The sequence below is a fragment of the Rutilus rutilus genome, assembly GCF_951802725.1.
Source record: "Rutilus rutilus genome assembly, chromosome: 1".
Lineage (NCBI taxonomy): Eukaryota > Metazoa > Chordata > Actinopteri > Cypriniformes > Leuciscidae > Rutilus > Rutilus rutilus.
Window position 1 is genome coordinate 18,166,745 of NC_140209.1, and position 18,007 is coordinate 18,184,751.

General features: G+C 35.5%; 1 protein-coding gene across 1 annotated transcript in view; it reads left to right on the forward strand.

Annotated features, from left to right (window-relative positions):
• The first annotated feature begins 120 nt into the window (after positions 1–120).
• LOC311291727 (uncharacterized protein) overlaps positions 121–18,007 on the forward strand; it is a 76,075-nt gene continuing 58,188 nt past the window's right edge. Inside the window, exons 1-3 of the mRNA XM_084410933.1 lie at positions 121–375; positions 7,378–7,980; positions 8,779–11,049. Of these exons, the coding sequence (XP_084267059.1) occupies positions 348–375; positions 7,378–7,980; positions 8,779–11,049 (2,902 nt within the window). The 5' untranslated portion in view covers positions 121–347. The remainder of the gene's footprint in view (positions 376–7,377; positions 7,981–8,778; positions 11,050–18,007) is intronic.

The window sequence follows — 18,007 nt, forward strand, 5'->3', positions numbered from 1 at the left end:
AACATAACAAATCTAAACATACAACATACAAATATACATTTCCTTTACACATTTACTTCCATAGGTTGTGGTCTTTGTAACAGTGGTTACCAAAACATATCATTTGTGTTGCCAGAAGCCAGAAACAAAGATGAACAACTCCTCTAACCGGTATAACATGAAGAACAGGAAACTAACTGGGGAGTTTTTCATCACAAACAAAGTGGATGTAAAGCTAACCTCAACAGCTACTGCTCTCTCAGTTTTTTGAGCAAAACCTCGACAAGTTTCATTTAAATAGTGTGATTTATTAATGTTTTGTTTGAAGCATTATTCTTGTGATTTATCTGAAGTTTCATTCACTAAAGATGGCAGAGGGACCTTCATCACTGACAGGTAAGAAATATCTTCACACACAGCAAAAACTCCAGTGTTAAATTAACACTTCTGGGAGTGTCCACACTCAAGAGTGTAAAGTGTTAAAATATGAGTGTTAAATTAACACTCAAGAGTAGGGCTGGGCGATATATATCGTGAGATTGTTATGCGCATCTAGTCAGTAAAGCCGGTTCCTTGATTAGTCGTAAATCGCCTTCACCTGCTTTCAGATGGAGTGGCATTTACTACAAAGAGCCGTAGTTAACTGACAAGCTGAGCCATATCGCATTAATATCGCGGACGTATCGGCAGCAATAATTAATGCGATATGGCTCAGCTTGTCAGTTAACTACGGCTCTTTGTACACAGCAAAAACTCCAGTGTTAAATTAACATTCCTGGGAGTGTATGAGTCCACACTCAAGAGTGTTTAAGTTAATGATATAATTAAGTGATTAATTTAGTGATGATTGAGCATTATTGAAGACACCTGATGTTAACAAGCAGAATCACTGAAGGAGAAAATCTCAAATTGTAAGTTACCGTTATGACGATCAATGGTTGCTTTAGTTGGACTCTTGACCCTTGTATTATTAACTTTAGATTTTGTTTGTCTGTTGTTTCTGAATTATAATCACCAGTTGAACAAAGAAAAAAGTGATCTGATGGTGTTGGTTATATTATGACAATCATCATTTGAACTTGATCACTGAATTCATTAAAATCCTTCTTTCTGACTTAGATTTATGTAGTTGGTTAGTGAATCTGCATAAATGCCCAGAATTTTTGATATAATATAAAGGATTTCTTAAAAGTTGTTTAAAAAAAAAAAAAATCATTCTTTTAGGCACACACAGATGTCAAGATTCAGTCTATGCATCTCAACAATGGTGATGAGCAGAATATTCAATTAGGAAAAGTAAATTACATAGACAATTCAGATCATAATTTATTCATACCGCAATGCATGATGGGAGCCATTAATGAGTTGTGATTGGTGGCAGCCACTGCAACATGCTTTATTATTGTCACCATTGTTGAGATTCACAGGCTGATTATTGATGTCTGTGTTTTAAATGAATATTTTTGAATGGCTTTTGATCAGAACAATGTTTATTAAATATTTAGAATTATAAGTAAAGTATTGATAATCATAGGCTGAAGAATCACTAAACTGCTGCTAACCAATTCAACCAAACTATCTCAATAAGCTATCAATAAACTATCTCTGGCCTTTTTCAGATCACAGCATGATTATGTCAAAACATAACCAATACTATAAGATAACATTTTACTTTGTTCATTTAACTGTTATAAATCAATAACAGCAGACAAACAACAGTAAAAATTAAAGTAAACATATAATGGTCTAGAGGCCAACTAAAGCAAACACCCATCACCTTAATGGTAACTTACAATTTGTGATTTTCTCCTTCAGTGATTCTGCTTGTTAACATCAGGTGTCTTCAATAATGCTCAATAGTCACTTAATTAATCACTTAATTATCTCCTCAGCCCTAAATGCCGCTCCATCTGAAAGCAGGTGATGGTGATTTACTACTAATCAAGGAACCGGCTTTACTGACGAGATGCGCATAACAATCTCACGATATATATCGCCCAGCCCTACTCAAGAGTGCTACAGTTTATGAGATAATTAAGTGATTAATTGAGTGATGATTGAGCATTAGTGACGAACACCTGATGTTAACAAGCAGAATCACTGAAGGAGAAAAGCACAAATTGTAAGTCACCATTATGGTGATCAGTGTTTGCTTTAGTTGGCTTCTTGACCCTTATATGTTTACTTTAGATTTTGATTATCTGCTGTTATTGATTTATAACAGTCAAATGAACAAAGAAAAAGTGTGATCTGATAGTGTTGGTTATGTTTTGACATAATCATGTTGTGATCTGAAAAACAAAACTTCCTGAGACAGTTTGGTTTAACTTGTTAATTACAGAAGCTCTGTGATTCTACAGCATATGATCTTCTGTATTCTTAATATAATCCAAAACATTTCATAAACATTGTTCTGATCAAAAGACTTTTAAATAATTTTATTTAGAAACACAGACATCAATAATCAGCCTGTGAATCTCAACAATGGTGACAATAATAAAGCATGTTGCAGTGGCTGCCACCAATCACAACTCATTAATGGCTCCCATCATGCATTGCGGTATGAATAAATTATGATCTGAATTGTCTATGTAATTTACTTTTCCTAATTGAATATTCTGCTCATCACCATTGTTGAGATGCATAGACTGAATCTTGACGTCTGTGTGTGGCTAAAAGAAAGATTTCTTTTTTAAAACAACTTTTAAGAAATCATTTATATTATATCTACAATTCTGGATATTTATGCAGAATCACAGTTATGCTGTAACCAACAACATAAATCAAAAACATAAAGTTCAAATGATGAGTGTCATTATATAACCAACACCATCAGATCACTTTTTTTCTTTGTTCATCTGGCAGTTATAACTTAACTGAATCTTGATGTCTGTGTGTGCCTGAAAGAAAGATTTTTTTTTTTCAAAACAACTTTTAAGAAACTTTGTATTATATCAAAAATTGTATTATATCAAAAATTCTGGATATTTATGTTTTGACAATCATCATTTGAACTTGATCATTTAACTCATTAAGACCCTTATTTCTGACTTAGATTTATGTTGTTGATTACAGCATAAATCTAAGTCAGAAATAAGGACCCTAATGAGTTCAATGATCAAGTTCAAATGATGATTGTCAAAACATAACCAACACCATCAGATCAGTTTTTTTCTTCATTCATCTGGCTGTTATAACTCAGGTACAGCAGCCAAACAAAATCTAAAGTTAATAATATAAGGGTGTAACGCAAAAGAGGTGGTCAGAATGTCAGCTCTCCCTATATGATTAACTTACTGACATTACCCCCTTATCAACTCCCCCTCCCAGTCTCCTTGATCTAATTAACTTACTGGGATCTTCATTTGCAAAAAAACCCTGTCCTCCTTGATAGCAAGGCTTATGTCTTACGCTGATTAAAGCTATCTGACATTCCAATCAACAAACAGGCTCTGTTCTTCCTGGACTGTCTACAAACAACAGATGGCGCCTATCATCTCAGTAACTCATTGACTGCCATCTAAAGACACCTCTCTTGTTCCTGAATCAACAAAAACACTGTGTTTTACTACTCTACGGGAAGTCACGAGCAGCAAGGCGCCGCGATGTCGGCATTTTCGCAAATCCCCTATGGGTTTCCTTAGACACTGATTTACACTCAAACACTGATTTACACCTCAGAACAAACAAGACAGTGTCCGACCAAAAGCCCCGTGATTGTAAAACGCACGTACACACTTATAGCCCATCACCCCCCCGGCTCGGAGAGCAAAAGTTCAGCGCGAGGCGTGAACTCCGAACGACTCTGCACACCAAACGCACACACACAAAACACAAAGAGACCATACTATATCCTGACCACATGTGCTTACAAATACCCTATAAACTATATAAATTGTATTTCTGGTTGTGTTTCAGGATCTCAATACCCAAATTACTATATCTATAAGCTGTATTGTTTTATAATCAATGTGATATGCATGGGAATCCCGAGAAGTCATGTATCTTTGTGTTATTAGATCACAGAATCATCATTCGCGGTATCATTTCGTTGCAAAGAACCCAACGGTGTTGAATTCTTAACTCAACGTATAAAATTATGCATTCTTTCATTTATACCAGGTTATAAATGTTCCATACCCAAGTTTATCCCTCCAGTACGTTGCTCCAGAGGCGTGTACTTTTACAAAACGAAAGGAAGCGGCCGCAACACGCCCTTCCAGATGATTGGCTCCGAAACAGGAGGAAGGCGTGGCTGTGGTCCCTTCAAAAACACGCGCCAGCTCTCTAAGATTTTGCAGTTCAACAGAGAGAGAGAGAGACCCGCCTCCTTCCTTCTTCCTTCGTTTTCTTTTTATTTCATTTTACTCTAAGTCTTTATTTTCTTGATGTTTTATTTCAGTTTGATAATTCTCATACAAACCAACGAAACCAACTTAAGGCTAAGTTATCTTTGGGCTAAGTTTAACGAACTCTCTGAGTTACCATCGCAACCAAACCTCGCCTCCGACGAAGCGGCTGACCACGCGTTCCAGGTGCCTTTGTTACACGAGACGCAAACAAGAGGGCCTCAAACAAGTACTGTATATCCTTAAATTCGCAGATCCAAAAGAAATGCTGTTTTAAGTTGTCTAGAAATTGCTATAGCCTTTGGGTTCTCGTTGAAAAGTAACATTTTAAACTGTTTTGCCTTCTTCCTTGTTCTGACTCTCTCACACACAATCTCACACCTTTTCTTAAACTCACACACACATCCACACACACACACGTGTTCCTGAACACACACGCACGCGCTCCTAGACAAACACACACACACGTGCTCCTGAACACACACGCACGCGCTCCTAGACAAACACACACACGCACATGCTCCCCAAACTCCCACATACACGCTGCCACACCTACACACACCCAAAACTCTCTCTCTTCCTCTCTCTCATTTTCTCTTTCCCTCTCATAACCTTGTTATTATTTTATTCTGTTTGCTTTGTTTTATTTTATGTCTTATTGCGATCGTTTATGTTGTTTTGTTTATGCATATTTACTCCGGCGTGATTGAATTAGTACATGTAATCTTAGTTGTTTGATTAAAACTTTATAATCTTATGAAATTGAATCTGTCTCATATTGTTACATTGCTGAAATCCCTGAAAGTGTGATAACATCCGAGCTCTACCTTAGTTCTACCAGTAAAATATCTAAATTGTCTATAAACCCTAAAGTATCGTTCTTTGTGGCCACAAGAGGGATATCTTGTCGGTGTTATAGACTGATAGGTTTCTGTTCAGAAATTGTACATATTGTCTGCCGGACAGATAATTTGCATGATAAATGAACACTAACTTTTACCTAAATTTCCCCTAATTGAACGTATAAATTCTACCTACTTATCCCCTATTTAGAATAAATTAATTTGTGTATACGGCACATTAATATTCATATCTTATGAATATTAACTCTCATTGAACTAATAAATTCCCTTAACTGACTCAGTGTCGTTACAAGGGTCAAGAGCCCAACTAAAGCAGACACCGATCACCATAATGGTGACTTACAATTTGAGATTTTCTCCTTCAGTGATTCTGCTTGTTAACATCAGGTGTCTTCAATAATGCTCAATCATCACTCAATGAATCACTTAATTAGCTCATTAACTTTAACACTCTTGAGTGTTAATTTAACACTCATATTTTAACACTTTACACTCTTGAGTGTGGACTCATATAAACTCCCAGGAGTGTTCATTTAACCCTTTAAAACCGGATGTGTCGTCGCCGACACAGCCAACCTAGCTGTATTCATGTCACTGTAACTCTTCAACCGTTTCACTATCAAAATAATTCAAATAGTTCCTGAAAGTAGACATCATGCGCCAAATAATAAAAGAAACAAACAAATACATGGCGAAAGAAGTGTTAGACAGCAGAAGAGGGGATTGGGATCCCAGATAGCAACATTGTTTCGGCCCGGATCCGGCCCACATCTGGCACTTGTGGAATGCGGATCTGGCCCACATGCGGCGTGGAATGACGGCACGTGGGCGGACCGCTCCTGTTTGCCAGATCTGGGCCACAAGCAGGCCATAGCAATGCCACATGTCAGCCAAGAGCAAATAAATAAACCATAACTAGACCTTATCTGAGCCACAAAGTCTGTGTATATTAAATATGAAGTCATCTCAGCCTTAATAAGCCTGTTTACAAGCAGAATCACCGAAGGAAAGAAGAGAACAGAAAAAGAGACGAGCAGAAACACAAGAACTACAACTGACTTCAGACACAGCCTTAGATGAAATCAACTGAAGAGAAAAGAAGACATTAAATCTGTGAAGATCTCAGCAGAGGAGGATTAAACAACTCCACAAACAGCATTACCAGCTTCACTTATTACTAACCAGACTGACTTTATTTCTGTCATATAATATTACATATTGAGTATATATATAATATAATGAGTATTATAGTTCATTTTTCAACTTTAAAGTGTTAGTTTCTTTCGTTCATGATTTTTTCTGTTTTTTTTCTAAATAAAAATCAGTAAATTTATTCTCGTTTTTATTTTATTTTTGTCTATTTAAATTCTATTTATAAACTCACCACACACAATAAGGGTCAATAACTGTAATTTATTGAAAGCTTATCTTTTTCTGAAAAAGATGACACCTTGCACATGAAGATAGCACATTGTTTTAGAATTTTACAGTCAAAAAATCAAATTATGTGAAAAACACCTATTTTAGCTTCAGGTTCTAAAAGGTTAACACTGGAGTGTTTGCTGTGTTAAAGAGACTATAGGCGCTTTTCCACTGCATGGTTCAGCGTGGCTCAGCTCGGTTTGTTTGCTTCTCCACTGCAGGTTAGAAGCGCTTCAAAGTGGGTGGGATTATAGACTGATCGTTAGAGTTGCTGAAAAACGTTTTTATTCCTGGTCGCAATATCCAGCTCTCACTGGATCCACTCCTCGGCTACCAACGAGAGGAACGTCTGCACCTTGTCTACTGAACAGTCACCACGATTCAGCCATTTATTTTTTCAAGTTTATTTTTTCAAGTCGTTTAATAAATAAAAATTGTGTGAACAAATAATGCGGTGGCTGTTGCTGACTATTTAAATCTAGCAGGTTTGATGTCTCGTGTTGTAAATCCAATGACGCTGGTGACGATTCTCTCTGACCATTCAGTGATCTGTATAGTGTTTTTTCTTAATTTCTTTCTTTTGCAGGGAAAAGTTTCTGTCGTCATAGTCATATTACCTTCTTATAGTTATGTGTTCTTAGTCTTAAAGTTCTTTCACACCAAATATAACTATGAAATAAATAAAACATTTGATTCGATAGTAATGAAATCTAAAATAAACAATATCTAAATATGTTATGGTAACACATGTTCTTGTGTTTAAGAAGGTTTAGGTGTCACCAGACAACAGAAGCTGAACTTGGTGCTGTGTGGAAGTGATGAAACACTGAAGAACTCTGTTTCAAAACTTATAAGAGAGAAGAAAGACGTGGATCTTCATGGTCGTGTGATCAGTCTGGTGGAGCTTCCAGCTCTTTTCAACACTCAGCTCTCAGAGGAAGTGATGCGCCAGACTCTCCGCTGTGTGTCTCTCTGTGATCCTGGAGTTCATGTTTTCCTCATCATTATTCCTGATGCTCCACTCAATAATGAAGACAAAGCAGAAATGGAGGAGATCCAGAGGATCTTCAGCTCAAGAATCAACAAACACATCATGATCCTCATAATGCAGAATTCAGAGCATCAGACAGCAGAATTCAATGAAGAAACACAGTCTGTCATTGAGAGTTTTGGAGGACGACATCATTTCTTTGGTCCCACCACACAAGTGTCCACACTGATGGAGAACGTTGAGAAGATTATGGAAGAAAACAGAGGAGAGTTTTTCTCCACAGAGTCATTTCTGGATGCACAGATGAAAAAACTGATGAAATATGAAGAGATGAAAAAGAAAATTCATTCACTAGAGACACATTTACTGCCACAAGGTAATGACCAGAAAATCAGTTTAAATCTTAATCAGTGCAGCTAGAAAAATGACCAAAACATTTACCTTTAAATTCTACAGCAGTTTTATTCTTTAGTATTGTTTTATGAATTTGTATTTTTAACAGAAAAACTGCAACATGCCAAAGTTAAAAAATTCAAAAATGTAAGTAAGGTCAAACGTCAAGCTTCAGTGTTCCACATGAAAAGTAGATTGTACACAGCAAAACAATCCCCTGAGTTAAACGAAATCTGAATCAGTTAATCAGTTCAGTTTAAATGTAATGTGATAATTAAATGATTAACTAATTGATGATTGAGGATTAGTGATGAACACCTGCTGTTAACAAGCAGAACCAATGAAGGAAAGAGAAACAAAATAACTACAACTGACTTCAGCCACAGCCTTAGATTAATTCATCTGAAGATAAAAGACATTAAATATGTGAAGATCTCAGCAGAGGAGGATTAAACAACTCCACAAACAGCATTACCAGCTTCACTTATTACTAACCAGACTGACTTTATTTCTGCCATTCATCTGCAGACGTTCTTATTGAGATTAACAGAGGTTTAGATGTCGCGGTTTTATTTTGAAAATGTTTGAAAATCATTCATCATTATGATGATCATTGTTTCATTTAGTTTGGCAGTTTGACTCTTGGCTTTTTGTGTGAGTTTTTGTACCAGTGTTTAACAAAATACATAACTTGTTGCAAAGGAAGCCAGAAAAAAAGATGATCAGGTTGTATAGTTTTCAGCATCAAAAAGTAGAATAAATTCTGTTTTTAATTTTTCAGGTTCACGTGAAAACACAGATGAACTGAGGATTGTGCTGCTGGGAAAGACTGGAGTTGGAAAAAGTGCAACAGCAAACACAATCTTAGGAAGAAAAGCGTTTACAGCAGAAACATCTCAAGAGTCTGTGACTAAAGAGAGTCAGAGAGAAACATCTGACATCAACGGCCGACACGTTACTGTGATCGACACTCCAGGACTGTTTGATACTGAACTCACTAATGAAGAGATCCAGAGAGAAATCAGCAACTGCATTTCCATGATCCTGCCTGGACCGCATGTGTTCATCATTGTGCTCAATTTAGGACAACGATTCACTCGAGAAGAAGCAACATCAGTGAAGATCATCCAAGAGATATTTGGTGAGAAATCTTTAATGTTCACCATGGTGCTTTTCACCAGAGGAGACGATCTGAAGGACAAAACCATTGAACAGTGTTTGGGAAAACCTGGATCTCCTCTGATGAACCTGATTGAAGCGTGTGGAAACAGATATCATGTGTTCAATAATAATCAGACTGGAGACCGAACACAGGTGTCTGATCTACTGGAGAAGATAGACGACATGGTGAAAGAAAACGGAGGGAGTTTCTACTCGTGTAAGATGTTCAGACAGATGGAGAGAGAAAGACAAGAACAACAGATGAAGATCCTGATGGACAGAGACAGAGAAAGAGAAGAACTGATGAACAAACTAGAAGAAGATAAAGAGAGAATGAGAATGATGATGGAGGAAGAACGACAGAATCATGACAATGAGAGAAAGAAAAGAGAAGAGGAACTCAAAAAAAGAGAAATAAGAGAACAAGAGAAACATCAGAGAGAGTTTGAGAAAAGACGAGACGAGATGAGAAAAGAACGAGAGACATTTAAACATGAAATAGAGGAAATGAGACAAGAAAAAGAGAATGTGAAGAAAGAAAAAGAAAATCTACAGATCAGATATGACACAGAAATAGACAGACTGATGAACAGAATAGAGAATGAAAGACAAAATCATGAAACAGAAAGAAAGAGAAGAGAAGAAGAGTTTAATGCCAGAGTAGACCAATATAAAATACTAATGAAAGAGAAAGAAGAGAGTGAGAAAAAGATGTGTGAGGAAATGAAGAGAGAACGAGAGACATTTAAACATGAAATAGAGGAAACGAGACAAGAAAAGGAGAAGATAAAAACAGAAAAAGACAAATTTCAAATAGAAATAGATAGAATGATGAATAGAATAGTGAATGAAAGACAGAATCATGAAACTGAGAGAAAGAGAAGAGAAGAAGAGTTTAATGAGAGAGAAGAACAATTTAAAAGAGAAATGAAAGAGAAAGAAGAACTGATGAAGAAACATGAAGAAGAGAAAAAGAGAATGAAGATGATGATGAAGGAAGAACGACAGAAGCATGATGAAGAGAGAAAGAAAAGAGAAGAGTTTAATGAGAGAGAAGAACAATCTAAAAGAGAGAAAGAAGAACTGATGAAGAAACATGAAGAAGAGAAAGAGAGAATAAAGATGATGGAGGAAGAACGCCAGAATCATGATGAAGAGAGAAAGAGAAGAGAAGAAGAATTCAGTGAGGTAGAAGTAAGATATAAAGGAGAAATGAAAGAAAAGGAGGAGCAGATACGAGATGAAATGAAGAGAGAACGAGAGATGTTACAAAATGAAATGGAGGAAATAAGGCGAGAAAATGAGAATGTGAAGAAAGAAAAAGAAAATCTTCAGATCAGAAACGCCACAGAAATAGACAGAATTATGAAGCAAATAGAGAATGATAGGAAGAAAAGAGAAGAGGAATTTAATGAGAGAGAAGAACAATATAAAACACAAATGAAAGAGAAAGAAGGGCTGATGAAGAAACGAGAAGAAGAGAAAGAGAGGAATGATGAAGAGAGTAAGACAAGAGAAGAGGAGTTTAATGAGAGAGAAAAGCAATATAAAAGAGAACTTAAAGAGAAAGAAGTGATTGAGGAAAAGATGCGTGAGGAGATGAAGAGAGAACGAGAGGAATGGAAGAAACAGAAACTAGAGGAAAAGACGAGAAGAGAAGAAGAGGATGAGAAAAGAAGAGAGACAGAACAGAGAGAAGAACGATATAAAACACTGATAAAAGAGAGAGAGGAAAAAGAGAGTGAAATGCTTGAGCAGAAGAAACGAATGCAGTGGGAAAAAGAAAAAGAAAAAGAGATACAGAAAAGAGAAGAAGAGAAGAAAAAAGAAGAAGAAAAACAGAAATCTGAACATCACCAGAAACAAAGTCCAGTTACTGATCACACAAAGAGTAAGTTGAACTTCATAACTCAATGCAAAACATTCTGTGAAATATAAATATTATAGTGAAAATTTACATTCACTGTTTGTTTTCAGTGTTTAAATAGTTCTGCTCTGATTCTGACTTTACAATCATCATTATAGTGTGATGCACTTTTCTGCGACTGTAAGCTTGACACACACAGGTAAAAAAAAAAAAAAAAAAATCTGTCTCTTAAACTGAAAGATACAGACAAAAATCAACTTTCAAAAATGAATTTATGATGATCTGTACCACTGGGTCTCATTCACTAACAAATGTGCGTGAACAAATCATGATTCTTCAGTCAAATTTGTCTTAAAAAGGTTAGGGTTTTGGTTAGGTTTAGTTTTGACATGTTATGTTGTAGCCTGATACATCTTTTCTCTGATAGCTTCACACTCTTTGCAAAGTATGTAGATTGTATCATGTAGTTTATAGTATAGTATGTCTATTAAAAACAAACATGTAATGTAAGAAACACTGGACATTTGCATAGATTCATTATTTCTCACTATGTGGAAATGACTGAAATCAAATATTGTAATATCTCTGTAGTATGTGCTGAACGTGACTTTTTAAAGCTTTTTTTGGCAGCATTATAATGATTTTCTATTTCAGAATATGATCAAAGATTGTATATGTGGACATGATCAGAGAATTTAACTATAGAAAATATAACATTTTAACTTGGTTGAATAAATGTTGTTGAACAAAATTCAAACATCAAGTCAATAAAATGATCTGATCTGATCTTCCCATCTCTGAACACAGCTGAAGAAGAAAACAAGCTTAAGAAAATTAATAAATGTTAACTACAACCTTTTGTAGACGTCTGACAGAAATAAAGTCAAGTCAAGTCAAGTCCATTTGTATAGCGCTTTTCACAATACAGATTGTATCAAAGCAGCTTCACTGTATTAAATCAAAATAACACAACAAGGTTTGTTTCTAGTGGAAAAAACGTCCACGTTTGGTAAGGCTGATCAATAGTATTATTGATTGATTAAATTAAATTAAATATCCCCAACTGAGCAAGCCAAAGGCAACAGTGGCAAGGAACCGAAAAACTCCATCAAGTGACCTAATGGTGTCCTAAAACTCCACACTGTAAAAAAGAATACATTGATTTTATTGATATCTAATTAATAAAAATGAGGCAACAGATTACAAGCAATATTATTAATTAAATTTAACAAATTAGAATTGAGTAATAATTAATCAAATGAATTCCTTTAAAGTTAACCATTTAAAATGAGTAAAATTTACAAAATATATTTTATTGCCAACATTGAAGACACCTGATGTTAACAAGCAGAATCACTGAAGGAGAAAACCATAATTAAAGTCACCATTGTGGTGATCAGTGTGTGTTTTAGTTGGGCTCTTGACCTTAAATTATTAACTTTAAGTTTTGTACAGTACAGAGAACAACGACAAAAATCGGTGTTGCCTACACCGTGTTATCCTCTCTTTAAAATTTGCACCCTGTTGACTTCAATGGGGCAAGTTTTAAACCTGCTTTTAGGCTCTTAACATCCTTGATGTGTCATTACAAGTGCACAGGTCATGTGAGTGATTCCTTCGGAGTGAACGCGGGTAAATCTGACTGCAGTAGATGTGAAAGATATTAATAAAAATGATGTTTATTTAGCCAGCGCACATACCTGTATTTACATCCTGTTTTCGGTCGAAGTCCACAGTAGTCGATTCTCGACAATCGGAGTGCAAATTTTAAAAAGAGGATAACTCGGTGTAGGCAACACCGATTTTTGTCGTTGTTCTCTGTACTGACAGCACTCCAAATGTACAAAAAAATGAGCTCAATGTTAAAATTGACCGGAGTTCTCCTTTAAAGAGTGCGATGGATTATAGGGCGATAGAAGATCCGTTAAATAGACTGGAGCTAAGCCGTTTAGGGCTTTATAAGTCAGTAGCAATACCTTGTAATTAATACGGAACTTTATAGGTAACCAATCTAGTGATGATAAAATATGTGTTATATGATCATATTTTCTTGATCTAGTTAGAACTCTAGCGGCAGCATTTTGGACTAACTGTAGCTTGTTTATTGAGGATGCAGGACAACCAGATAATAAATCATTACAGTAATCTAGTCTCGAGGTCATGAATGCATGAACTAACTTTTCTGCATCAGAAACTGATAGCATATTACGTAGCTTAGCAATGTTTCTAAGGTGGAAAAAGGCTGTTTTTGTAACATATGAAATATGATTTTCAAAAGACAGGTTGCAATCGAGTATAACACCCAGGTCTTTTACTGTAGAGGATAAAGTAACAGGACATCCTACTATGTTAAAGTTGTATTGTGAGAGGTTTTGTGGGCGGTTTTTTGAACCAATAAGTAGTACCTCTGTCTTGTCTGGATTTAATAAAAGAAAATTATGCGTCATCCAATCTTTTATATCTTTAATCTTCTTATATCAATTTGGATAATTTAGCGTTTTCATCCGGCCATGATGAAATATATATTTGAGTGTCATCAGCATAAGAATGGAAACTAATTCCATGTTTCCTTATAATATTTCCAAGTGGCATCATATATATTGAGAATAATAGAGGGCCCAACACAGATCCCTGTGGCACTCCATAGTTTACTGAAGTTATGATCGATTTTTCTCCATTTAAATAGACAAAATGGTAGCGGTCAGATAAGTATGATTTGAACCAGCTTAATGCTTGTCCTTGAACACCAGTATAATTTTGTAGTCGATCTAAGAGTATTGTGTGATCTATAGTATCGAACGCAGCACTAAGATCAAGTAAAACTACACTGTAAAACCTAACAGTAATATTAACTAAATACAATTGAGTTCACAGCACTCAAATATTACCGAAACTTGAATGACTGAAACAGAACTCAAACTGAATGAGTTATAGAACATTTCTAGATCCCAGAATGATAATTGTATAATTAAGTGATTAATTAAGTGATGATTGAGCATTAGTGATGAGCACCTGCTGTTAACAAGCAGAATCACTGAAGGAAAGAGAAACACAAGAACTACAACTGACTTCCAGCCTCAGCGAAATCAACTGGAGATAAAAGAAGACATTAAATATCTCAAGATCTCAGCAGAGGAGGATTAAACAACTCCACAAACAACATTACAAGCTTCACTTATTACTAAACAGTTTGACTTTATTATTGCCATTCGTCTACAGAAGTTCTTATTAGAATCAGAGGTGTAAAGTCCAGGTTCAGAAAGTAAAAGTCCTGCTCAGAATTTTGTTCCAATCACCTGGATTTGCTAATTAGCAGTTTTTCAGCCAGGAGATAGAAATCAGCTGACTGAGTTCATGGGTGGAATAAACATATGGCAGGACTTCTACTTTCTGACCCCTGGACTATACAACTCTGACCCACACAGAACTGATCATCTCTGAACCCAGTTTGGACTGAACCTGCTAAAACAAAAATAACTTATTTAATGGATAAATACAAGTATTTGTCTGGTACATTTAATTGGATGCTGAATAATACAAAACATTTTAAAATGTCCTTATTATTCAGTCCTAAGTACATAAAAACAGTTATTTGTACATTATCACATTAATAACATTATTAATATTGCAAGCATTATTGTTTCTGGATGCAGTCGTTTCTTGTCATCATTGATGGCCACAATCATGGTCTTGCAAGCCTGGGCTAAACATGTTGAGAGTAGGGCTGGGCGATATATCGCATGGCATTGTTATGCGCATCTCGTCAGTAAAGCCAGTTCCTTGATTAGTAGTAAATCGCCATCACCTGCTTTCAGATGAAGCGGCATTTACTACACAGCAAAAACTCCAGTGTTAAATTGACACTCCTGGGAGTGTATATGAGTCCACACTCAAGAGTGTAAAGTGTTAAAATATGAGTGTTAAATGAACACTCAAGAGTGTTAAAGTTAATGAGATAATTAAGTGATTCATTTAGTGATGATTGATCGTTATTGAAGACACCTGATGTTAACAAGCAGAATCATTGAAGGAGAAAATCACAAATTGTAAGCCACCGTTATGGCGATCAGCGTTTGCTTTAGTTGGACTCTTGACCCTTATACATTCACTTTAAATTTTGTTTGTCTGCTGTTATTGATTTATAACAGTCAAATGAACAAAGAAAAGTGTGATCTGATAGTGTTGGTTATGTTTTGACATAATCATGCTGTGATCTGAAAAATGAAACTTATTGAGATAGTTTGGTTTAACTTGTTAACAGCAGCTTTATGATTCTAAAGCATATGATTATCAGTATTTTTCTTATAATCCAAAATATTTAATAAACATTGTTCTGATCAAAACACTTTCAAATGAATTTCTTTAGAAACACAGACATCAATAATCAGCCTGTGAATCTCAACAATGGTGACAATAATAAAGCATGTTGCAGTGGATGCCACCAATCAAAACTCATTAATGGCTCCCATCATGCATTGCGGTATGAATAAAATTATGATCTGAATTGTCTATGTAATTTACTTTTCCTAATTGAATATTCTGCTCGTCACCATTGTTGAGATGCATTGACTGAATCTTGACATCTGTGTGTGCCTAAAAGAAAGTTTTTTTTTTTTTTTTTACTTTTAAGAAATCCTTTATATTATATCTAAAATTCTGGATATTTATGCAGAATCACAGTTATGCTGTAGGCCTAACCAACAACATAAATCAAAAACAAAGTTCAAATGATGATTGTCATAACATAACCAACACCATCAGATCACTTTCTTTCTTTCTTTCTTTCTTTCTTTCTTTCTTTCTTTCTTTCTTTCTTTCTTTCTTTCTTTCTTTCTTTCTTTCTTTCTTTCTTTCTTTCTTTCTTCATCTGACAGTTATAACTCAGATACAGCAGCCAAACAAAATCTAAAGTTAATAATATAAGGGTCAAGAGTCCAACTAAAGCAAACAATGATCGCCATAACGGTGGCTTACAATTTGTGATTTTCTCCTTCAGTGATTCTGCTTGTTAACATCAGGTGTCTTCAATAATGTTCAATCATCACTCAATTAATCACTTAATTATCTAATTAACTTCAACACTCTTGAGTGTGGACTCATATACACTCCCAGGAGTGTTAATTTAACACAGTTTTTGCTGTGTACAAAGAGCCGTAGTTAACCTACAAGCTGAGCCATATCGCATGAATTATCGCTGGCGATATGGCTCAGCTTGTCAGTTAACTACGGCTCTTTGTAGTAAATGCCACTCCATCTGAAAGCAGGTGATGGCGATTTACTACTAATCAAGGAACCGGCTTTACTGATGAGATGCGCATAACAATGTCATGCGATATATTGCCCAGCCCTAGTTGAGAGTGTGTTCGTGGGTGGTTCATGTTTTCACATTACATGAACTCACTGTTGAGGTTTGGGAACATGTTACTGGTGAGTGTGAGAACTCAGTTAGTTTAACCACAGATGTTTTTAGAGGAACGCGTGTGGTTAATGAAGAAAGAAAGAAGAGGAACTGACATCTTAACCCACACAGAACTGATCATCACAGCAAAATCCCCAGAGTTAAATTAAAAATTATACTTTGGATTAACTTAAGACAATTGATGTAATTTGTTACAGCTAATTTTGTTAGATTTTCTCTAATTGTATTTATGATTTAGTTAAAACCATAAATTTTGACTCCAACACAACGTTTTACCTTAACCCAAAATACACAGCAAAAACTCCAGTGTTATGATATATGATAAGTCAGTCTGGTTAGTAATAAGTGAAGCTGGTAATGCTGTTTGTGGAGTTGTTTAATCCTCCTCTGCTGAGTTCTTTAGAGATTTAATGTCTTCTTTTCTCTTCAGTTGATTTCATCTGAGGCTGTGGCTGAAATTACTTTTTTTTTGGCTTCGATAAGGTCCAGTTCTGGTTTATTTCTTTGCTCTTGGCTGACATGTGGCATTGCTATGCAGAGGTGTAAAGTCCAGGTTCAGAAAGTAAAAGTCCTCTCAGTATTTTGTTCCATTCACCTGGATTTGCTAATTCAGACAGGAGAGAGAACTAATTAGTGAAATCAGCTGACTGAGTTTATGGGTGGAATACACATATGGCAGGACTTCTACTCATTGGCCCCTGGATTTCCCACCTCTGATTAGAATTAACAAAGGTTTAGAAGTTGATGATTTGAGTTTCATTTAAGGTCACCATGATGGAGATCCGCGTTTACTTTAGTTGAGCTCTTGACCCTTGACTTTTGCACTTAAGATTTTCTTTGGCTGCTGTAATTGAGTGTTTATAAAACTTATTTGTTATGGCACAAAAGGCAAGGAGAAGTCTGATGATGACAATCATCATTTAGTGACTTGATTCACTGATTTCATTCAGAGTGTGATCTCTGATTAAAAGGGCAACATATTAGTTTCACTCAAAACTGTGATTCTACAGCATAAGAACTAGCCATGTTGTGACCATCAGATAATATGAATGATTTTACAAATAGTTGTGCACAAAAACACAGAAAAGGTATTGCATTACTAAGACTCACACAGACATCAAGAATCAGCATATGAATCTCAACAATGGTGACCATTAAAAAATTATGCATGCTGGGTACTAGCATAATACAAAACTTATTCATGGCTCCCAGCATGTATTGCGGCATAAATAATTTTTTAATGGTCACCATTGTTGAGATTCATATGCTGATTCTTGATTACTGTGTAAGTCAACATGATACCATAGAGGTTTTTAAAATCTGATTGTCCCAACAATGTGTCTTACAGCAGAATCAGTTCTATTATAATGAATAATACAAGTAATACATCACCTGTCTAATCATAGATTAGGCTCTGGAAAAGATCAGAGAAACAAGTCACTAAATTATGTTTTTTATTATCTTAACATCTTATCTTTTGGCGTATGTGCCCTAACAAATGTGTTTTATAAACACTCAGTTACAGCAGCCAGAGGGAAAACTGGTGTTATAAAGTCAAGGGTC